Consider the following 23260-nt stretch of genomic DNA (forward strand, 5'->3'; position numbering starts at 1 on the left):
ACGTCAAGACAGGAACACAAAGAAGCCACTCAGGAAACTAAAACTACCCCGACAACATTAAAGAACTGGAGAACTAAGAAAGACCTACTGTGTTGGAGGAAAGAGTGAGTCGAAAGAACAAACAGACAAACTGCTCCTTTAATTTCTTGCATGGTAACATGATCTGCAAACTGCAAAGTAACTAGTAACCACAGCTGTCAGTGTAATAAAGTACACTTCAATAACTGCAAGTGCTCAAAATGACACGTGAGTAAATTTACTGTGAAAACATCTGTACTGTGAAGAATTCTACAGCTGGAAATCTGCTGGCCCATTGTCTAGTATCTATTTCTATTTGTTTTTATCAAAATAATCTTTTTCAATGATAATTATGCTAATATTGATGCTTGTACCACTACTACTATCAGTGATAATAATGTGATTCATATGGTTGATTCAATAAAAAAGTACTTTTTACTTCAAACCATCTTGTGCCCAGAAATATCGTTCACACATCACAAAGTTTTTCTTATTTATTCCTTAATTGCTACAAAGTCAGTTAGTACATGTGTATTTGAAAAAACAAAACTCTTAAATTGTGTGTTCTGATGGAGTTGCCCTTTAATTGACATCTGCAGTGGTCAAATATTTGGCACAAGTCAGATGCTTTCAGTTCAGTTCAGTTAGTCAGCAAAGTCGAGAGTTTTCTCACGAAGGTAATGGAGACTCTGATTGTGACCTTCATCTTAATCAGACTGTGATTAAAACCGTCTGACACCTCCATCCCATAACACACATTATGTTTAATCAAGCAACATAAACTGCACATGGAAAAAAAACAAATCCACAGGGCATACAGCCAGTGGCAATGTTGTTGTTACACTTTTATTGACAATAATATATTTATACATTTCTCTCGATAAATTAACATAAAATGAGCAGGAAAAACAAATCAATCATAAATAACACATTTGGGGTTTTTTTAAGAAGTAAAAAGTGTCTGATGTCTACTGAGGCTCTGGTCTTTTCTGTCCTTGATATGTGGATTAATAGAATCAAAACTATGTAGTATAGTGCATAGAGAACACAAATGAAGAACACAGTCAGTGAAGATAAAATATGTTTCTGATCTTCACTCCGAAATCTCATTTCTGTTAGGCTCCTCTTCATCTGCATGTTTTAAAAGTCCATGTTTTTGAAGTCGTCAGTACATCTGTACCTGCTCTCATCGTACCTGGTGCACACCAGGTGGGGCAGACAGGGGCAGGTGTGGTGTTGCCTTTTGCCTGGATAGGGCACCTGAAAGTGGGAAGAGGAGGAGGAGGAGGTTATAATCTGACAGTTTAAATCCTTCATCGGCTGACAGGTGGAGTTGTTTTTTTAAACTCTGAATCAGTGGTGTTAGAACAACTAATTGTTGCCATTTGATCAAAGTGATGTATGGCTCTGATTGGACGCTTCACTCCTGAGAGGAGATCAATAGCCTCTTGCAGTTATCAGCAGTTTTTCTAAATCTTCAGCCAACCTGCCAGCGCCTGATATCATCTGAGTTTCCACTAACGCAGAGAACAAGTGTGGGCGAGAGAGAAAAAGAGTATGAGACCGTGACGCAGGCAGATTAGTGACTTCAGATTTCTCCCCACCTTGTGACTAAAGGGGTGGCATTCATCCCCTTCCACACCTCTCGGGACGCACATCCTCAGACCCCTCAGCCACAGACTGACGGCACAGCAAAAACCGAACCCGCACTGTACGTCTCTCTCACAGGCCTGCAGGAGAGACAGACAGAAAAAGAATAAAAGAGGCAGAAGGTCAGACGAGGGGAGTTCTTTTAATGCCAGGGAATGAGTTTTGTTCTGTTCCGCGTTAATAGAGACGTCCTCTCATGTTCGTACAGTCAGAGACATTTCATCCATTGCCTGTCATCTCCCTAATCCATTTACAAATGAATATCAATCAGAGGACTGAGATAATTTCCTCTCGTTTTTTTTCCAGCCGGCTTGAAGCGGAGGAGGATGTGGTCTCCTGTCACTCAAGTGTAATCAAATTTTAGACAATTATCCTGAAAATTGGACTACGCTGTTTGCATATATAGCTCCTTTTATGGGCACATTTATCGTCTGAATGTGCGACCAAAAATGAAGTGTCAAGGGCTGGTATTACGTAAAACAATGTGTATGTAATGGTTTGAGTGCAAGTACAGCACATTTCTCAATGCATAGACAACATCTGTGTTAAAATAACTGGCTAATTAATTCATCAAAAGAAAACAAATTGCCAATTTTCTTATACTAAATCACCCATTTGAGTCATTTATCAAGCAAAAAACCCCCTACATTTACTGGCTCCTGCCTCTTAAGTGTGAGGATTTGGTGCCTTTCTCTGTCTTATACTGTTATAACTTCAATATCTTGGCATTTGGACATTTTGTAAGACAAAAAACAACCTATCAACACCTTGTGGTGGGCATTTGTCACCATTTTACATGCTAAATGATAAATCAAGTAATCAAAACAAAAACCCTGATGGATTAAGTGATAATTCAAATAACCAATGTGTAAAATCAACGAGTGTCTCAATGCACAATCAAACAAAGACCAGATAATAAAAATCTAAACTGTTGTTTTTAATGAGACATTACTCAAAAGAGTCATTTGTAATTTTGAGTAATTAGAAAAACTCCTAATTAACAGATAAAAAAGACAGAAAATGACTTTGCCTGATTCGTCTCACTCACCCCGGTGATTACAGCTCCTCTGGACAGGCTCAGAGACACCAGCAGCAAAGACAGCAGCACCGCCCTGAAGCCCATGACAGCAACAGGAGAACTGGACTCTCACAACACCCTTAACACTGGACAACAGCTGTTAACGCTCTCTCTAGCACCTCGCACTGGATCCCCGGCTCTCCAGTCACTCATAAAGGTTCCCAGAACTCCTCAGAGGGGGGAGCTGCACTCTCTCCCTCTCTTTATCCACTTCATAACCCCCACCCAACACTCCCTCCCTCCCTCTTTCCCCTTGTCTGACATCCCCCTACGCCCTCTCATCAGAAGCTTCGTCATCTTACTCATCCGGATGACGGCTTGATGGAGGCTCACAGTCGTCCCCTCTACCTGTAGATCTTCAGGGTCTGGGCACATCTGCTCAAAGCACAGGCTGACAGTGTTTCCATGACTCAAGTGGTCCAAGCTAACTCACAAAAAGTATGAAACTCAACAACTGATGACATTCATATGAGCTGAAACGAATGAACGACACCTCCATGAGAGAAAAAGGGCACAGGTGCCATGAAATCCAGAGTTATTTGTCAGTTTTGAGCGGCAGGAAAAGACAAATCAACATCAAGGCCATATAACAAGTTTACTCAAATTATCACCGACTGACTCATGGACTGGGCGTCATGTGAATCGTTTGTATTGCTGGAAAGTGATATTCCTTATTTCATTATTGGTGATGTGCTTCAGGATGCCATGTTCTGTGACAGCTGTCGTGTTTAAGACATCACCACATTAAAACAAGGCCGGTACAGTTAAATCATTCTCTTTGTCACATAAATGACTCTGTAATCAGTGTGATGTAAATGATCTTAAAGTCACTCTATCCAACAATTTGTATCAATTTAAATTAAATCACTGTTGTATTGGTCATATGTGAGCAGACTGTAGCATGAAATGAAAAATTAGACCTTCCCCGTCTCTCTTGGTTGCCTATACAAGCCCGTGGACGATTTGTTTAAGTTGGTTTACTTTTCTGGACTGTGGATTTCCTTGTGAAGGACTTTGGTTTAAATTTTCCATGACAGTCCAAAGGATGTGACTTTTTGCACGTCCTCAAGAGCCGCTCACAGAGAGCAACAGTAGCTAACGTTAATTGAGTAATGGAGTCCACTAACCTAAACTAATGTCCAGCTTCCAGCACAACACAGAAATTCAACAGAGCCCATTTAAATACTCATTTGGTTTATATTTAAAACATACATTTTGACAATAAAATGTGTTTAGAATCTGTCAGATGAGAAGGAATAACTTGGTTCAGTTTGTTTCCAGGTTGGAAAGACTCCCGCTCATTACACCTCTCTGAAAATGCTTAATAAGCAACAGTGTCACATAATGGATAAAAGAATATGAATAATATCACATGATTATGTGCTCAATTGCATAAAAAAAGGTGAAATACCTGAATTATATTACCTGTTCTCCAGTACATGTTAGGGTGATGATACACTGTCTCTGAGTCAGATCTCTATCTTGGGTTCGGCTCATTTGGAGATTTACTGTGGTTGTGTGAAGGGGCCATATGTAGAAAATAATGGGATCTACTCTTTATGCCAACCTCCCTTCAGACAAGATGAAAGATTCTGTGTGTGTGTGTGTGTGTGTGTGTGTGTGTGTGTGTGTGTGCTTGTGTGTGTCAAGAGAAGAAGATACAACATGCACGTGGACCTTTTAAATCATTATGCATGCATAAACTTTCCCTTATGCGTGTGTTAGCCTACGTGCACAATCAGACAGTGACGGGCAGCAGCTTGTCAGCAGAAGCAGTCAGGCTGTGATTTAAACAGCCAGGAGAGAAATATGAGTGAGCAAAGAGGAGAGGAAAGGATGGGAATTAGAGGAGAAGAGGGGGAGGATACCCCATGGGTTAGTCAGCAGGACATTACCCTGCTGCTGCTCAGGTGATGGATTCCTCCAATGCAGTGGCCACATAATTACATTCACCCATTTCTGCCTTGTCAGCAGGAGCACTGAAGCCTCACCGTCTTGGGACAGGCAGCAGAAATCATGCAGGGAGGCGAGCCTGGGCAGTGGCCTCCGGCCAACTTTTGAAGAAAACACATTAATAAAATTTGTCAACAAAAGGCAGAGAGAAACAAGGCTCCTGGTTTACACTCATAATATTAATACTATATTTTATGTTCAATAAAGACGAGACACCGGTAAAGTTCACATTATGTTGAGAAATATTGTAAGCATTTATCTTTTTTCTTCCTGTTTTCTAAAGCTGAATGTAAAAAAAAGAAAACGTCTCGTGTCTGCAAATATCTGTTTTATGACTGAGGAGTGTGTGACTCTGGAGCCTTTTTAGCTTATTTGTGAGAGTCATCTGAGTGTGACCGCCTGTGCAATGTGTGGGAACAAAGTGGGAGCTACATTATCAATAAAGATTCCAGAGGGAGGAAAAATAGCTCAAGTAATGAAATTTTGAATTTATGCAACTCTGAATATCGAAATTAATTTCTTACTGAGGCCTGGATGAAGAGGGTGACATGAATGATGAAATATAGAGGCAGGCTTTCATCACATAACTAATCAAGTTAAGAAAATTATTTCAGTCCAGTCACGGAGAAGAAGCCACGAATAATAACAATTGCATCAACAGGATATTAAGCTTATATATCAAATGCTGATGACAGAATATGAAATCTCCTCATACAGACATATAAACACTACATAACTACCCATAGCTATATTACATTAGATAGAAAATGCATGTTTTTAAATAATAACGCACTGTATACTTTACACACTTCATTTTTTAGAGTTTACACTTTCTCCGTCAATTTTGGGGGTTGTTTGTTATTTTGCCGCCTTTCGTGTAGTTTGTCCTCACAGGCACCCTTCGTTCACGTGACAGTCAGCTGACTGCACCCGGAAGCTGTGAGGGAGCAGACAACAAAACAAAACTTCCTCCAAAAAACTTACATTTTGCAGTTATTTACGGTCGTTAAGGATGGAGTCGACCCTCGAACAACACCTAGATGACACGTAAGTTGATACCAGACTCAGTGTGAGTTTGTATTTTAAATGTCGGGACGTTAAAGACGACTTATCGCTCTTTGTTTGTTTGTTGTTGGCAGTATGAAAAACCCAGCAGTCGTCGGGGTGCTGTGCACGGATCAACAGGGACACAACCTCGGCTGTAAGAAAACAAAGTTGCTTCTATCTATCTCTCGTGTTGTATCTATCTGAGATATTTCCGGAATGTGTTTTCTCAAAATGAATAACACCAAACTTACCTTGGCATTAGGGCGAAGTGAGGGTTTCCTCTGTTGTTAGCTCCCATGACATTACTCCAAACAAGTACACCTGCTTCAGACAGGAAAGACTCGTTTCTACATGTGAATCACTCAAATAACTGACCAATGATGTTGTCTCAACACTTTTCCAATGATTATTTATTAAAGAAAACGTGTTTATAGTCTTTCTTTTTTTTCAATTGCTGAACATTTTCCTGAAACACAATCCTCTTTAAAACAGGCGAAAATGCTTGAGAGCCATTTTGTTAATTGCTCAACAACTAAATGAACATTTTAAACCATAAATGGCCAAAACAAACTGGATGCAGCTTGTCTAATTGACCTTTTTTAGGTATTCTTAGTCTTTTATGATAGTAAACTGAACATCTTGGGCTTTTCAACGGTTGTTGAGCAAACCTTTGGCTCTGGACACTTGCGATAACCATTTTTCATCATTTGGTGATATTCAAGAGACCAATGGAAGAATGAATTAATAAGAAATATATCTGATTATGAAAACAATAATTCATTGTAGTCCAATAACAAACATGTAACTGATGAGTCAAATGAAAGAAATAATCTTTAATCAGAAGAGAAAGATCTTCATTGACTGGTTTTTTTTTTTGGTTTTTTTTATCCCTGAATGAACAGAATAAACAAACTGACCTTAAAGAACAACACAATTTAATACTGTTTTGTTTGTTTATATGTGTTGGACCCTGCCATGTCTGTAGCATCAAACAGTGTTCTCAGGACTTTATTTTTCTCTGTGAACAGTTTGTTTTAATCAGCAATGCACAAACAACATATTTCTGAGTTTGTATTAATACCTCATTAATATTGTAAATATTACAATTCTGAGGTTGAATGTCTTCTCCAAAACTACACAGTGCCCCTTTGAGCCAAGACAGTGAAATGTTTGAACAACAGGGTTAGTATTACAGATGCCACTCAACTAGTGTTTCTTGCTGTCATTTCTCATTGACATTAACCTTATGCCATAAAAACACTAGTTCAAACAGTCTATTTACTGGTTTCGAGTTGTATATGTTCACCTTTCTGTCTCCTATTAACAGTAATTACCTTCTGTGTAACAGAAATGTCAAACTGAAAGTGGATTAATTTTTGCAGGAAGTGTAAAGAAAAAAAGAAACACAAAACATAATTCACCCCAAAACTGGCCCTCAAACACTATTGTCTGACTATTCACATGCATGTTATCTACTATATATCAAACTCTTCTGCATCTTTGTGATATCCTCAAAGAAGGGAGTTTAGGTTCTGTCCTCCCTCTGCCTCTTCCTTCTGTGTTTACCAAACCTGCTCCAACCAAAACACATCACATACAGTGAATTTCACATCTTCCCTTCTGCAAAAAAGGTTCATAGTCAGTAAATGTGGAACCCGCATAATGGCCAGTTTTCCCCCTGACTGGAAGGTGTGTATTTAATGTGTTTGAGAAATGACAGCTGTAAACAACAACATGTGAAAGTTAAGGATGACTGAAGTTGAATCTGCAGGAATCGATCGATTATCAATAAGTACTGAAACTTATGAAACATTGTTTGCTTTTTTGTATTTATTCTGTTCTACCACACACACACACACACACACACACACACACACACACACACCAAGACTAAGAAAAAGGGGGAAAGGTGGGTATCTATCCTGGTAACCCCAAACAAAGTCAGGTGCCAGCACCAGTGTTCTGATTGTACTCAAGGGAGCAGAGTGTAGAGCAATCCTTGTTGAATCTAACAGTTTAACTGACTGATAACAGTTACACTTAAAAATCAATGTCATTACAACACAAACATCATTTCCATGTTGTATCAGCTTAGGTTCAACATAGTTTAGAGAGCAGCTTGGATGTGAATAGGGCAGCAACTAATGAATGTTGATTATTGTCGATCAGTGATGACTGTGTTCTCGATTGATTAGTTGTTTGTATTTATAAAATGGAAAAAATGGTAACAAATGTTTATCAGTGTTTCCCAGAGCACAACATGATCTCGGCAAATGTTTTTTGTACCAACGAAAAGATATTTAGTGTTCTGTCATAGAGGAGTCAAAGAAACCGGAAAACATTCACATTTAAGAAGCTGTCTGACTGCAGTGAAAATATGTTTCCTTGATCAACGTGAGCAGGTAGATTACTTTTAACTTCGGAGAGCCACACCTAGTAGTTGTAGATACAACAGATGGTTGGGTGCACTTCAGTTACCTCAGGAGAAAGTTCCATTAGTGCCTCCTTTGGCTTCATTCTTTCTTTCTTTCTTCAGTGCAGCACGTTTAAACTCTGTTTTTATCTAACAATCACCAGGCCGAGGCTCCCTGTCTGATGAACACGGCGGTGTTGTGTCAGTTTTGGCCAAACAAGCTGCAGCTCTCACCAGAGACCCGACAGACAGCCCGACTGTTTGCCTGGAGTCTGAGTCAGGGTGAGCACTGACGCAACCTTTTTGTCTTTTTCGCTTGACTGATTATTCTTTTTTTCTCCTTCTGAGTGAATGTAAGAGTTATGACTGTATTGGGCTTGATTAATACTCAGAGAGAATCAGTAAATCCTGGGCAAACAGTTGAAAGAGATCCAAAATCAAAGATTGTGTTCATAATTTGCACCTCAGACTGTGTTCAAAGTCTTGCCGAAGGAGGTTATTTTCATTTGCATGGCTGTGCTGCCACCTTCTGGACAAAACATCTCCTTTTGCACGTGTATCGGTGACTTATTATTATAATTATTATTTTTAATAGAAAGAAGTTACTTAAAATGAAAGACCTTATTGTGTTTGTCTTCACTCTGTAGATGAGTCTGCTGCCTTGTTGTGACTTATAGGCTGGTTTCTAAGATTACAGTGTCTGTCAACAAGTTGTAAATCAATGACTTGATGACTGGGACAGATATTCAGTTTCAAAACAAAATGTGACAGGCATTTATCCATTCGATCCATAATTAAATTATTGGGACCTTGTAAAATCCTGCAGTTGTACTCCAGATACTTTTACGATTATGATTTTTGACTGAACATCATCATAGTAATGATAATAATGATGATGATGATGATGATGATAATAATAATGTTTATTTGTATAGCACTTAACAAAACCAGTGTCACAAAATGTTTCACAACAAACACAAAAACACAATAATAGATTCAAAGTAATTAAAGAAAACAAAGTTAATAACAATGGATGATAAACACCAAAGTTAAAAAGTTAGAAAAGCAACGGGTACATTCAAATAGAGCAAGACTACAGTGCAATATCAAGAATCAAGTACAGTGTAATTAAAAAGAGAAAATATACCTCAAAACTTAAACACACTTATAAGAAGACCTTTGCATAAAAAAATAAGTCTTTAAAAGCAATCCAAGGGTACTTGGCAGGACATGGCTTGGGTTGACCCAGTTTATTTGTGGGAGGTTGAGAAATCCTTTGAAACAGCATTTACACTTGGCACAGTGTGAATTAATTGACGATGATGATGATGATAAATACTAAAGATAATTGTTAAACTCATAATATCAGCAACAATAATAATGCAGTCCGAAAGAGAGAGATCCACAAATGTTGATTAATCCATTTTATGTGTCTGTATGATTATTATTTTATCATAAAAACACTTGTATCCAATTGAATCGTTTTGTGTTTGTTTGCTTTCTGTAGAAACATTCTGGTGAGGACTCATGGGACCATCACAGTAGCAGTTCACAAGATAGCATCCTGAAGACGGCAAGAGACACGGAGGAGTTTAACTGTAAAGAAATGTACATGTTAACACACACACAAGTTTTAATCACTTGGCCTGATGAACTCTGTGAAAGACTGTCAGCTTTCTGCTCGTGTCTGTTGTGTTTTCTGTGTGTTAAATCTCATATTTAAACCAGAACATGATTGCTTACTTTACTATGTTGAGTGTTCTTTCTTTTATTTTATTGCTTTCATGTGATGTGTGTGTGTGTGTTTTTGTTCCGCACACTTGCAGCCAAGGCAGTCATGCACAGAATAACAGGCTTTAATAAACTTTAACTTGACTTCGTGCTGCCCTCTTCCGTGTTAAGTATTCATTATTTTCTCTTTTGCTCAGTGTTTTGTGGTTAACCAATTAACTTTCTTTGGCAGCTGTGCGAGAATCTTCACAGACATACAGGTGACAGCCAAAAACTACCTTCAGGCTAAACAATCATTAGTTAAGGCTGCTGTGAAGCCCCTCAAGTCATATTTCACTGAGATCTGACCAGCGAGACAGCAGCTCTAGTTAGAAGATATTATGGAGATATGCTGACCCCTGATATGTTTTAAGTATGAGTTTGACGGGTGGACAGTTATTACTTACTTCACCTTTAGGAACACAGCTGACACAATCCTCCCAAGGTACCATATTTCTGCTTTAAACAGTTCACATTTTCGGGGTTTCAGCTTTATTCCGTGCTCCCTCGGTCATCGTAACACTCTCCAGACATCATTGGCTTGATCTTCAACTGTTCTTCTGAACACAAGCACATCATCAAGATAAGGCACACATATTTCATCCCTTAAACCATCCAAACACTACTCCATGCAGCGCTGGAACTCAGCTGGTGCGTTCATGGGGCCAAATGGGATTTAAATTCACTCATACACGCCCCAGGGGGTCACAAAAGCTGTTAAATGCCTACTGTCCTTGGCAATGGACCCATGGCTGTATGCCTTACCCTGATACAGTAGCATGAAGAATGTATTCCCCCCCAGGTTGTCCATAATGTCCTGTACTCTGGGGATGGAGTGGCGATCTGGGTGCATTTTCCTGTTGAGTTCCCTGTAGTCAATACATAAACGCAGAGTACCATCTTTTTTTCTTACACAGATGACAGGGAAAAAGTAGGAAGATGCAGACTTTATTTTCTTTTTTTTTATTTTATGTACTGTTTATAATCCCGCAAGGGCAATTATTTTTTCCACACACATTACACGCACACAGGTGCGCACACACATGCAGTGCATGTGACTGAAGGGGCTGCCACACATGCCACAGCGCCCACCGAGCAGTGTTAGGGGCCAGTGCCTTGCTCAAGGGCACCCCAAGCAATGCCCAGGATGTGAACTAGCATTCTCCAACTACTAGTCCACATAATACTTTATTTGGTCTGAGTGGGATTTGAACCGGCAACCTTGGAGTATCCAAGCCAAGTCCCTACAGACTGAGCTATTAAAGTCAGGGTCTTATTCTCTCTTAAAGGTAAGGCTTACACTCTGAAACAGTGTTGGAAGTACTCCTCACCTGCTTGAATACAAGTGAAACATCTTGGGGTGGGGGTGGGGGTGGGGGTGGGGGGGGGGGGGGGTGTCGCTGGGTAATACCACTGTGGTGCAAATCCTTGTTGAAACTGGGCTGTTCCTCTCATCCATCCAGGACCAAAGGCTTGCTGGTACTCTTGCACTGCTGCTGATGACTGTTGGTGATAAAATGGCATGGCATGTGCTCCAGTCTTACAAGGTGAGGGCTGTGGGGGTGAGAACACTGGATAAGGGGCAGACGCATTTTTCTAATTCTCTGCTTGGTTGGGAATACTGTTGGGGTGCAGGTGTGGATATTTGGACAGATTCTCTGGTTTCTTCTTCCTCTCAGTTCACAGATCTTTCAACAACACCATATCAGAGCACATTTCTTTAATCTAACAGCAGATCAGGGGCCAGCGTGGCTGTGCTTTGCTGGGTCATGGTTTTCTTTTCCACCGGCACTTCACTTGTATGGACCATATGCACATTAGTTACTCGAGATGGAGCAGCATGTTTCTTTTTGTCCTGTCTTTCCTTTTCATTGGCACAGGCAATGTTCAGTTTCTCAAGCAGCAATTCTTCTTAAGTACTTGTTTGTTGGAGGTAAGGCTTTAGGTCGCTTTTAATATTGTCATTCTGTAGGCCAGTTAGGACAGTGTGCATAAATAGACTCTGGACTAGTGCTGGGTCATATTTCAAGTTTGAATTGGCTTGCCAAGAGGCAAACTGAATTTTCTGTCTCAAGTCCATCGCTCTAATCAGGAAACTCTGGGGGGTTTCTATACCTCTCTGTACTTCAGAAGTGAGTTGTGAATGGCACAGTGTGATGGCACGAATAACCTTATCGATGATCTCTGGGTAGTCTTTTGTAAGCCCATTTTCAATTTGTCTGGCCAGGCTAGAAAAGGTTAGCCCATCTTTTTGACCCTGCCTGCCTATCTGGCCTGATATCTTAAAATCTTTATGCCACATGTTGCAATTTGGGGGGGCTGTGGGCATACTTTTTACAGGGGTGCTGCACTTTGGAAGGGGTTACAAGTCCATGCAACTCCATTCTCTTTCTCTAGTAGTGACAACCTCAGTGCCTCCAGCTCTTTCTGCAGGTTGTCTTGTCCATCAGTTTGATCAGTGTTTTCATATTCATCCAGGCTGATTGTCATTTGAACTTTGTCTATAATGTCTTGAACACTAAGGAGATCTGACATGCCCTCATCCTCTAACTCGGCTTCCCACTCAAGAAGATTTATAACATGTGCAATTAATTGGCTGCGAGTTTTACCAGTCACATGTTCTTTTCCCAGTCCTGATATCTGAAGCGTATTGTATACTTTAATCAGTTGCTCTACAGCCAGGTTGTCTGACGATCGCCCGCCTCGACCGCTTTTCTTGACACCTTTCTCTGATGCCTGGGTAATTTAGAGGGATATTCGATGAGAGGTTTCCACTACAGCTCGAGGATGGTAAAGCATCCCAGCGGTTCCTCCAAATGTTGTACCCTTAAACGGTGGAAATAGTGGTGACAGAGGAATGAGGAGGCCCACACTTGCATTCACTCATCTGAGGACGCAGAGAACACCTTCCTTTACCGGAGCCCCGAGGCATTACCAACAGATCACTGAGCAATGGATCAACCTGGAGTTCAGTTATTACTAAAAGATTACTGCATAATCGATGCAGTAATTACTCCGTGATTAATTACTCCTTCTGTCACATAACAACCCGTTACAGTTACTGGAAGGCAGGCGTCTGACTGATGGACATCACTGATATTCCTTTCATTTTCATTAATATTTTTTTATTTATTTATTTTTTTTACTTCACTTTGTCGCTTATGTATGTTATGTGAACAACTGCGCAGTTTTTGCTGCCACGTGAGGTTTCAGTTTTATATTTTCATACAATTTCATACAAATGTGATAATAATGATGATGATAAAAATATCCCAAACGTGCATGGTTCGTGCACGGTTCCGGGACAGGAAGGCTTTACGGCTGGCGATTAGAACCACCCAGAACATCACTGGTACCCATCAGGGCGTCAGTGACATCGGTGAAGGCAGGTGTCTCCACAGTCTTCTCACCCTGCTGCCTTCTGGCGAAAGATACAGAAGTATCCGCTGCTGTAAAGTCCATAAACTCCATTTTCATAATAAGATGTATCAGGACTCATACATTGTTTAATTTTTTAACCATAATGACAAGAAATACCTCACCTTGTCATCAGTACTCAATTTTCTTGATCTTTTAAGAAGTTTAAACCTATTTTAATATGCTTTACAACTTCACCTTACCAAAGTAGATGTCTCCCTTGAGTGGCTTTGCTGTGGTTCTGTTCTGCCAGTGAGGGCTGACTGGAGGAGGGTATCAGTGGGGTGGACCAGGTGTCTCATGCACCTACAGCATCTCTGGATCATCTTAGAGCTCCCTTGCAGGAGTGAACCCCTCCTGTCACAGCACACGGTGTCCTATCTGCTGCAGACTGACAGTGCAGTGCGTCTTGGTGGCGCACTGCCTCACACTCAGGACCAGAGGAAAGTCTGCGGTGGCTCTGATGTTTTGACCGCAGAGCTTTTTTTCTCTCTCTCTCTCTCTCTCTCTCCTTTTCCTCCCTCCCTCCCTCTCTCCCTCCCTGTGAGCCCTCAGATGGGGTTCACTGCCGCTACGTCTCGGTCACGTGTCTCTCCTCAGTGAAGGCTTTGCTCTCTGCGGCTCCTCAGCACACAGCCAGAGATGTCGGGGCTGAAACGTGAGATGCAACTCAGAGGGACTCGCGCATAGAGGCAAAGTTATGGCTCGGTCACCATCGGAGAAAAAGGTCCCGCAGCACATCGTCTCAGCCCAAAAGTCGCTCACCGCTGACACGCACTGCTTTCTCAGACGCGCAACTCCGGAGCGGGAAACCTCCAAATTACGCGTCAAATTGAACTAATTGAAAATTGGGACAGGAGCGCAAAAGATTCCAGGTATGTATTTAATCATTATTATTATTATTATTATTATTATTATTATTGGCACATTTACTTAAAATGACACGTTCATCATGTCTGATATTAGAAGATCAGATTGTTGTTCACTTTTTCTTTGGTGATTTATTTGTCAAAACAAACTTTTCCCCTGAGAAATAAACAGAACTCATCCTCCTAACTGCTCTCTGAAGATTCCAAATGCGCTTGTAGTTTTCATTCAAAACTTTTTTTTTTTCTTGCGTCAGTGCGAGTTTGTGCCTCTTCACTGACAGATGTCAGATGCCAGATGACGTCTTCTTTTCGACGCGTAAAGTGCGTCTGACTGACCGACCATGTTCTTGACTTCCCCAGCAGCACTGAGTTGAGTCGAGTGAGAGCCACGATGCAACAGGCCTGTGGGGTGAAGATAACAACTCGTCCACAGCTGCACACGGTAAGACTACCCTGTTCTGTCCTTGCGATAATGCGGGGTTTGCGTGTGCGTCCCCGAACCAAACGCCCTCAGCTCAACACTGCGCTGCGTTTACTACATAATCTCACAATTCCTTTAGGACTGATAACTGGCTGCCCTCAGAGCTCAGTGCTGTGGTCAGGGGTGGAGGCTCCAGGTTCCACCTTGATGGATGAAATAGTGAAAAAAAAAAAACATGGATATAATAATTTAGAAAAATAGCTCTCCAGCTATCAATGCATAATCTGCAATAAAAAGTGGGTTTGGATAGGAGTGAGGCCAAAACCCTGACATTTAGATATGGTGAGTAAATGAGTGTCTTTCTGGTGGGCCTTTAAACTTTACAATAAAACAAAGTTGTCAGGCTGCATTTCTAATGATGCAGAGGGAGACGTATCTTTGTACCAAGTTGTGCTCTGTGTATAAAGGACCTGTTGCAGGGGGGGCAGCAGTTGTGATGCAGACGTTTTTCACACACTGCAGACCTGAATGCGTTTTTGCAGAGTTGGCGTGAAGTTTGTAACTATTTTGGAAGCGGGATTCTTCTTTGACCCACTTTTTATGCAATTGCCTCGAAGCTGATTTGCCTCTTAGCACTAGGCTCCTATGGATGGCCCATTTAAAGTGTCAGCATTTGATTTGTCTGCTGTTTTGGCTGTGGCTATTAAGTTCAAGACGAGTCCGTGCAGATTGGAGAGTCTTCCTCTGGGCAAAAGTGTGTTTTTCTTTCTTTATCTTTCCTTCAGTTTAATGTTCTCTTCACGTTTATTGCCGAAAGTGTGCATTTTTCAACTCATTGAAGAAATGTTATTATCAAGAGGTGTGATTTGTGACATCACAAATAGTTTGGACGCCATAGTGTGATGTGGTAACTTGAAGCCGCCAGTGCACACACACTGAGAATGGACTTTATGGTGATCTTGTGTCGAGCAGTTAGAATATTTGCATTTTGAGGGATAAGGAGTACGTGCCATTTAAATATTGTGATATGGTATTTATACTCATTTGTCTGACAAAACCATATCCAAATTTCCATGTTGTCATTTCTTGATTTAAAGCTGAAAAAAGATTGAGAGAGCTGTCCATCAGTGTCTGTCCATCAGCGGTTCAAACAATATTTGCTTGCAAAGGTTCACTGCAGGACACTGGACTAAAACAGAATGCCTGGACAGGACAAACCTTGACCTGTAAAACCTGTAAAAGCTGTGAGCTCAGTCACTTAAAGCACAGCTGTAGGAAGGGGGGGGGGGGGGGGTCCCCTAATGCCTGCAGGTGTGGACGCTTGTGGGGAGAGCTCGGAAGTCTGCAACGTAGGGGGACATAGAATAGAATAGAATTACTTTAATGATCCCAGACTGGGAAATTATTATTAAAAATTATTATTATTGGAAATTATCTGGCTGGAAGAAGCAGAAAGTGTTTTAATTTGTCTTATTGCAAGCCCGTGCAGTGATAACAGATGTTGGTTATCTCCAGAGGGTGAGATTTAGTAACTTCTGTGAAGACTTTCTGAGGATAAGAGGGAAAATAGTCAGTAATCACAGGATGGATTGAATGTACAATATTGTCATTAGAGAGTATTCCCGGCACATATCCACATTAGTTATTGGAGAGTGCTACTAATGTCTTTGCTTTCAGGTTTTCAATGTCTGTTGTCTCACCGCCCTCCTTGTCCTCTTCTTGTCGCAGGTGAACCGCTAATCTTGATGCAGCCATAGTTACAAGTGCCCCTTCAGCCAACCTGAGGATGACACTCAGAGAATAGGACTGCTGAGTTTATCCGTCATCTCAAGACAGAGCCTTCAGGCACCGAACAAATCAGCATCAGAGGTAAATAAAAGACTGGTTTGATCAGGACATCTCTGACAGCGAGCAGCTGATGCCGTTCTTAGGTGTGCTAGATTCCTTTCCTGTGAGTTATTTTGTTGTCAATCAACATTTGAAAATACTCTCATGTTATTCGAGTATATTGTCCATGATTACATGATACACATTATCTACACAAATGAACTTGCAGTTAGAGTGCATTGTGCTTTTATCAGACTTTCATGAAGAGCGTTGCAAAACGAGGTATGACTCCTGAGATCTGCTGCATAAGTAGTCAGATAGTTCAGTTGGTGGGAGAGATTTTTAAAAAAAAGTTGTGTCATGGTTTCGCTGTTGATTAAAAAAGTCAGTCAATACACTTTAGATGTTCCATTCCAACGTTATTCAGAATTCTTGGCTGCAGTGGCAACAAATTCAAAGGGTTTGAATTTGGTAGAAAGCACTTTTAATTTCATAGAGGAGCAAAAGTGCTAATAACAAATCACAGAAGAAGATCACACAGTTTTACTGGCTAAACCCATAACAGCCTGACCCTGATCTCTAAAGTTTAGTGTGTGTGTGTGTGTGTGTGTGTGTGTGTGTGTGGGTGTGTGTGTGTGTGTGTGAGAGTCAGGAAATGGCAACATCGTAAGACCTAAACCAAAGGAGAGACATTGAAATTTGATGATATTATAGCCATTATAGACTCGGACATGGAATCTGGTAGAGCTGCCAGGAGAGAATATTTTCATTGTCAGTTCATTTGTCAATAATTTCCTTGGATAATCGATTGGATAATTTCATGAATAATATGTAAATCAGTGTTTCCAAAAGTCCAAGATGACGTCTTCAAATGTCCTGTTTTGCCCAAGACCCAAATATGTTCACTTTATTGTCATAGGGGGATGGGGAGACTAGAAAATATTCTAATTTAAGAAGCAAACTCCACAATCCCTGTGCTGCGCAGAAAAGTTGAAGGTTAAGGTTAAGCTGAAGTTAATGTCAGGATCCAACAGTCTGAATTAGTCAAATCAAGTTGGTATCATCCAACCTTGAAGTCTTGTTGGTCCTTAGTTTCTGGAACTTGTTGAGGGATGGTAGAAACTGAAACTTTGGAAGATTGCCACTTGATTTTTCTGTCTCACATTATTGAGTTTTGTCCCCCTGTCTCCTACACTGGAATCACATCAGTATGGAAACAATCACAGCATCAAAACCCTGTCTGCATGTCCTGTCAGTCCCTCTGCCCTGCAATCGTAGGTTAGGTGTGAATGAGAAAGCATGCGTTTTTCATGAAAGTGCCAAGATGTGAACGTGATTGATCAAGTTGAATATTGAATGGACAGTTACGAGAACGGTATTAATCTTCGCTGGTAGAAAGCTGATACATGTATAGTCTCCTCTTTAGGAGGTTCCCTGTCAAGCTTTTTTGTTCACCTCTAGTCATGTTATGGCTCTATTTTTCTTTCTTTTCTGAGTGGGTCCCCTTTTTGTTTTTAGGTGCATGCGTCTATACACACTCCTGACAATGATTTCACACTTATTCACTGACCAACAGTTGGCAGTTACAAGCCAAAATATGCTACGCTGTGCAAGCAGAGGGAGGAAGGTGGAAGATTGTGAGCTAGCAAACACTGAGGTAAACAATGCTGCATTTGAAATACTTCTAATAATTTGGCTTTAGACATTTTTTATGGGGTAGGAAGAGCACTCAACACATGTGTTCGAAGTGAAGGATGAATAACACAAATATAAACATAAACTGTTGTTTGTTTACAAGTGAACTCCACAGGACCCCTTTAAGACTTGTGTTTCCAGTTTGCCCAGTCCAGACTCTGACTCATTAACTGTCAGATAATGACGGTGAGAAAATCTGTTAAATGTATCTAGATGGCTTCTTTCCACAGGAAATGTTTTTTTGGATTTCACAGTGTAAAAATCTGAGAGAGGAATCTCCTGGTGGAAGTCTGCAGGAACACGTTGTTAATACCACACTACAAAGCTCTGATCTCCAATCCCCCATCGCTCCAAACCCTCAGACCCCCAGCACATTCACAAACATGCACTCAAGCACACTCTGAGGACAACTTGTGAACAGCACATGGGGGGAAATACTTTCCTCACAGTACACTGGCCCAATTCATTCCCCTTTTAATCCGCTCTGCGCTCTCTGCCTAATTTGGCCTTGGCTTCTTATACGTGTCTAAGTCAGACTGCGTGTTGACAATGTAAGACAGGCGAGTTTTAATAAGTAAGTAACCAAAGTGGTTCTGTTTGACGTTTAAGTTATTTCAAGTATCTGATGGGCCACCTGATCCTGAGATTCGGTTACTGATGTGCTGATTTGCCCGGTACATATTGCACGTACACATGTTAAATGAGATACAAAGAGCTGTGGTTTTTAAAAGCATCAGCATCGTAAAAAGTTCCTAAAAGTCAAACTTGAGTCAAAGATATCATGCTAAAATATTACTGTGATAAAAGTAGAATAGTACTTGAGTAAAAGCCTTAAAGTATCCAATATTACATGTACTGAACTATCTCATTGATTATACATATATTTACCTGTGTGTGTGTATGTCCTGTATCATATCTGATAATCAGCCTTTTTCTGATTATCAGAATCAGTTTTGCAGATAAAATAAATTGATTTAAAAATGCGCCAGATACGCTTCAGTGCAGCATGAAATCTGCAAAGTAACTTGGAACCAGCATCAGACCAGTGGTATATCATCCACTCTCCATTCTGTATGAAAGTTGTTTTTTTTCAGTGGTTATTTTTTAAACTGACACCCTCCCGTTTGAAACGGCCCACAGGACAGAGGATTTTGCAATCCTACGTTTTCTTTGTAATCCCTTTCTGCGTAAAAGTAAAGTATAATGACATCTCCTTCAACTGATTCCAATTGTATCACCTGGTTGAGGCAGTTGAGTTTGTATGTTCTCCATTTTAGCTGTGTGGGTTTTCTCACACTGTACATATTGAAAACTTTTTGGCAAATGGGGCCTGAATGTTGAGTGCGATAACTTGACAGGTTGGAACTCACTTTCCTGCCAACAGAGACAATGATGCACTATGTTTTGATTTGCACAATTATGGACATCCAGCGTCCAGACTTGTATAACGAAGCATTGCTGCCAGTCATTTCTTACAAAGCTTAATGGAGACACAACAGAGTGGATGACAGAAGATGAAAACAGATTTTTTAATTTCAGCTAATTTCTGTACGTGACGCTTCATTCTCATAGAAACTCGTGCCCCATCTGTTTCTGTTCAGTTCTTGAACTGAGCTACTTTAACTGCATGACTTTATCTGACAGGTACATATAAGAATGATTATAACGGCTATTCTGAAAAAGCTTTGCGTGACACAAGTAAGAGTTTCGTCTGACTATCTAGTTCCTGTGGCTCAAAGGAGAGCCAGAACATGCCAGTCTAGCTAGTTCAGGTTATGTGCCAGTGTGTTTTATGGTTTGGAGACGAGCCTGTAGTTCGCGTCTGGCATCTAATTATGACATAGTAATAATAACGACAGCTCTTAAGCAGTTAGTGTAGCTGCTGTTGTATAATCAATTATATCAGAATGTCAGTGAAAAAAATAAAATAACTATGACTGAAAAGATGTTTTCACTCATAAAATATCTGCTCACACGAGTCAAAACAGTGTAGTTTGGAGGTTTTTTACCAAGAAGGGCTAAAAGTGATTCAAGGTCCCATGTTGCACGTTGGGGTGCCGAGTCAAACTGCAGTACAGTTGGCTCATAACACAGGCATGAATCCTTACAGCAGGAGTGCAGGGCCATTTCACAAAGCTGCAGCCTTAACAGATTAAGTCTTAACTTCGTAAGTTACACATAAACCATATAGGATAAACACACGTGTGGACACACATGCACTGCAGAATGTTGTGTATGCCAAACATGACATTAAGTTGAGACACACTGTATTATCAATGCAGTTGGTGATCGATTATCATCCTCTGTGTCCCCCTCTGCCATGTACCAGTATAGTCATCCACCTGTATTATCTATTAAACTGTGTTCACAAACACTTGATTAATCTGAATTCTACAGCAACTAACTTTGTTTTCATGAACTGAATTCTCTGCCATGAATACAAATAAGTTGGTTTCTAACACAAGTTTTGACAAGATTGCACCAGTTACGTGATGGGAAAAGTGCTCCTCTGTCAGCACTGAGACGAATGGAACAGTCATCACTTTAACTTCATTCATTGCACGAAAATGAATTAATCTCCATACAAATCCGACTAAATCATCAGCAGGTCAGTCATGTTTTTCAGGCGGCATTGCTTTCAAGTTGTTCAAAAGTCAGTTTCAAAGAAAAGTTTTACTGAGTATGGGGATAACTAACAAAGCCACAGCGATGAACCAGAACAGACCAAGTTATAACATCATCATCCAAGCAAACTTTGGCCATCATGCAGATGGCATGCTGACACCATACATGCAGTGATGGAGCTTGGAGGTACGCATGATTGAATATTAATCCTTGCTGCAACACACTGCTGACATTCAGTCAGACATTCAGTCGTGGTAGAGGTTGTAATCAGAGCAAAAGAGGTGGAAAAGTAACCAGGGTTAGCTGTTCAGTAACTGGCCTGTTTCACATCTCGGTGACTCAACAAGTTAATACCTTATTACTGTCTATTGTCAGTTATCCCCACAGGGTCGTTATAAGACATGAAGATAACAGATCTTCATTTGTCTCCTTGAATGGCTCAAAAGATTAGATTGTTTTCGGTCGACAGATTTCTGCAAAGTTGCTTGAAGCAAAAGCTCTGCAGAAGAAATCTATATGTCAGTTTATTTAGGAAGTAATCAAGCTTTTCTTTGTTCATCTTTCTCCTCAAACTCTCCAATATGCTACACACTGTTGTGCTGCTGCAGTTGTTACATCAAAACCAAGCGACTGGCTCACAGAATAGAAATAAACTGAATGGGTATCAACACACGACAGCACATATGTTACTGTGTTACTGTACATCAACCACAACTGTGTATGTATCAACATCACCTACATTTCTGTCATGCATGTTTGTATACATTTGGTCTGTAATGCGATGAACGCTTCTGAGATGTGTTTGGGATGATTTCTCTTTGTTTCCTCAGTGAAACCAAGGCAGCCATGAACCTGTTCAGGAAGGACGCCATGACCACCAAGAAGGAGAAGGAGAAAGAGATCCAGTACGAGGATCCTCCAGATGGAGGGTGGGGCTGGATGGTGGTGCTGCACTGCTTCCTGGTATGTCCACCTTAAATTAAACTCAAAGAGGCAAATATTTGTTTCTAACAATGCAAGACTTCTACAACTACTGCTGGTAGTTTTCTCAACCGCTGTGATTATTGTGTGCAATTATGTAGTTTCTGCTTTCTCATTTTCCCCCTTGTGTCTGTTTTACAGAGCTCATCGTTTCACCAAAACACGAATTAAGCCAAACACATTTAAATAGATGTTTTCTCTGCAAGCACGGGTCACTTGACAGTTGTGTGTGTGTGTGTGTGTGTGTGTGCAGGTAAATGTCCTTGTGATGGGAACCCTGAAAAGCTTTGGGATCTTCTTCGTGGCATTTCAGGATGAGTTTGGAGGATCGTCAGAGAGCATCAGCTGGATCGGTTCCATCATGTCGAGTCTGCGTCTGTCCGGAGGTCTGTATCGAGAACAGCAAACTCTGTCTGCATCCCTGACTCAGCTCTGCGCTGAATCCATAGGCTGAATATAAAGATAATTATAACTCAGAGATGTTTTTTGTACCATTGTGTCCTCTTTCCCTCATGACCTAAATGAGTTTCTAAGAAAAAGATTGCAAAGTTTAAACCTTTTCGAGCCACATTTCCTCAGTGTTGTCAAACTGATCCAGTAAAGGGCCACTGTGGCTGCAGGTTTTCATTCCAACCAAGCAAGAGCACACCTGATTTGGATCAGGTGTGCTCTTGCCACAGTGGCCCTTTACTGGATCATTTTGACACCACTGTTCTACATGTTAAAACTTAGATGCTGAAAACAGAAAAGTTTGAGATTTTCCTCTCCTGTCGTCTGTAGCACCCCTTGCCTCTGTGGCATGTGCTAAGATGGGAACCCGGGTGACGTCAATCGCCGGGGCCGTGCTGGTTAGTGGAGGCTTCCTCATGAGTATCTTCGCCAATAGTGTGGTGTTCCTCTACGTCAGCATGGGAGTCATAGTTGGTGAGTAGAAATCTGTGTGAGCCAAAATACCTCAATAAGACTCACACCCTCACGATGACTCTGAAACAGCAAAGAGAAGCCAAGCATAAAGAAAGCTATTTACGGTCAGAGGTTGTGAAGGACGTTTCGTGTACATCTTGTCTGTCCGCATTCCTGTAAAAATATCTCATAACTGTAACCTTCTTTTTCTCCTCTTAGGAATGGGTTTTGCACTACTATACCAATCCTTCTCAGTGGTCACAGCGCAGTACTTCAGAAAGAGGCTAGCGACAGCGTATGCGATCGGGCGTTCTGGCATGGGTTTGACCTTTGCCCTCGCTCCGTTCACTCAGCTGCTGCTGGACAAATATGCTTGGCAAGGTAGGCAGAGCTGCTCATGAGCTGGCAGTGTCAGGTCCTAAAGCATTTTCTTTGATTGGTGCAAATTATATAATTCAAGTAAAGTTTAGTTCTAGAGCACATTTCAACACAGCTTAAGACTGACCAAAGTGCTGTAAAAAAGAACATTCAAATATAAAGTTAAGAATAAAGACACAATAATGAAAAACAAGGGAGAAAATACAGAGATCTGT

General features: G+C 40.8%; 3 protein-coding genes and 1 long non-coding RNA gene across 6 annotated transcripts in view; 2 read left to right on the top strand and 2 right to left on the bottom strand.

The window, feature by feature from the left end:
* Nucleotides 1-537: 537 nt before the first annotated feature.
* Nucleotides 538-6120, bottom strand: prok1 (prokineticin 1). Of its 2 annotated transcripts, XM_030421832.1 has the most exons (4): nt 5998-6120; nt 4738-4800; nt 1623-1748; nt 538-1278 (listed from the first exon to the last, which is right to left on the bottom strand). In XM_030421832.1, exons 2-4 carry the CDS (start codon nt 4762-4764, stop codon nt 1159-1161), a joined length of 273 nt encoding a protein of 90 aa, XP_030277692.1. In that variant the 5' UTR covers nt 4765-4800; nt 5998-6120; the 3' UTR covers nt 538-1158. The 2 variants fall into 2 exon arrangements, with proteins under 2 accessions (XP_030277692.1, XP_030277690.1); XM_030421830.1 differs by lacking the exons at nt 4738-4800; nt 5998-6120 and adding an exon at nt 2717-2914.
* lamtor5 (late endosomal/lysosomal adaptor, MAPK and MTOR activator 5) lies at nt 5589-10049 on the top strand. Its single transcript, XM_030421833.1, has 4 exons — nt 5589-5746; nt 5839-5900; nt 8324-8441; nt 9667-10049. The coding sequence occupies exons 1-4, from the start codon at nt 5712-5714 to the stop codon at nt 9725-9727; spliced, it is 276 nt and encodes a 91-aa protein (XP_030277693.1). The 5' UTR covers nt 5589-5711; the 3' UTR covers nt 9728-10049.
* A 1304-nt stretch (nt 10050-11353) lies between these two features.
* slc16a4 (solute carrier family 16 member 4) overlaps nt 11354-23260 on the top strand; it is a 28006-nt gene continuing 16099 nt past the window's right edge. The window contains exons 1-8 of one of the 2 annotated variants that reach the window (XM_030421819.1): nt 11354-11476; nt 13902-14221; nt 14576-14657; nt 16365-16505; nt 21614-21746; nt 22018-22150; nt 22545-22688; nt 22887-23048. In XM_030421819.1, the coding sequence (XP_030277679.1) occupies nt 21630-21746; nt 22018-22150; nt 22545-22688; nt 22887-23048 (556 nt within the window). In that variant the 5' untranslated portion in view covers nt 11354-11476; nt 13902-14221; nt 14576-14657; nt 16365-16505; nt 21614-21629. Of the gene's footprint in view, nt 11477-13758; nt 14222-14575; nt 14658-16364; nt 16506-21613; nt 21747-22017; nt 22151-22544; nt 22689-22886; nt 23049-23260 lie in introns of those variants that run through there. The other variant, XM_030421820.1, reaches the window with a different exon arrangement.
* On the bottom strand, nt 13037-13836 carry LOC115584421 (uncharacterized). The gene is made up of 2 exons (XR_003984537.1): nt 13550-13836; nt 13037-13350 (listed from the first exon to the last, which is right to left on the bottom strand). It is a non-coding gene; the product is annotated as an uncharacterized LOC115584421 (long non-coding RNA).

Source organism: Sparus aurata, chromosome 7 (genome assembly GCF_900880675.1).
Source record: "Sparus aurata chromosome 7, fSpaAur1.1, whole genome shotgun sequence".
NCBI lineage: Eukaryota > Metazoa > Chordata > Actinopteri > Spariformes > Sparidae > Sparus > Sparus aurata.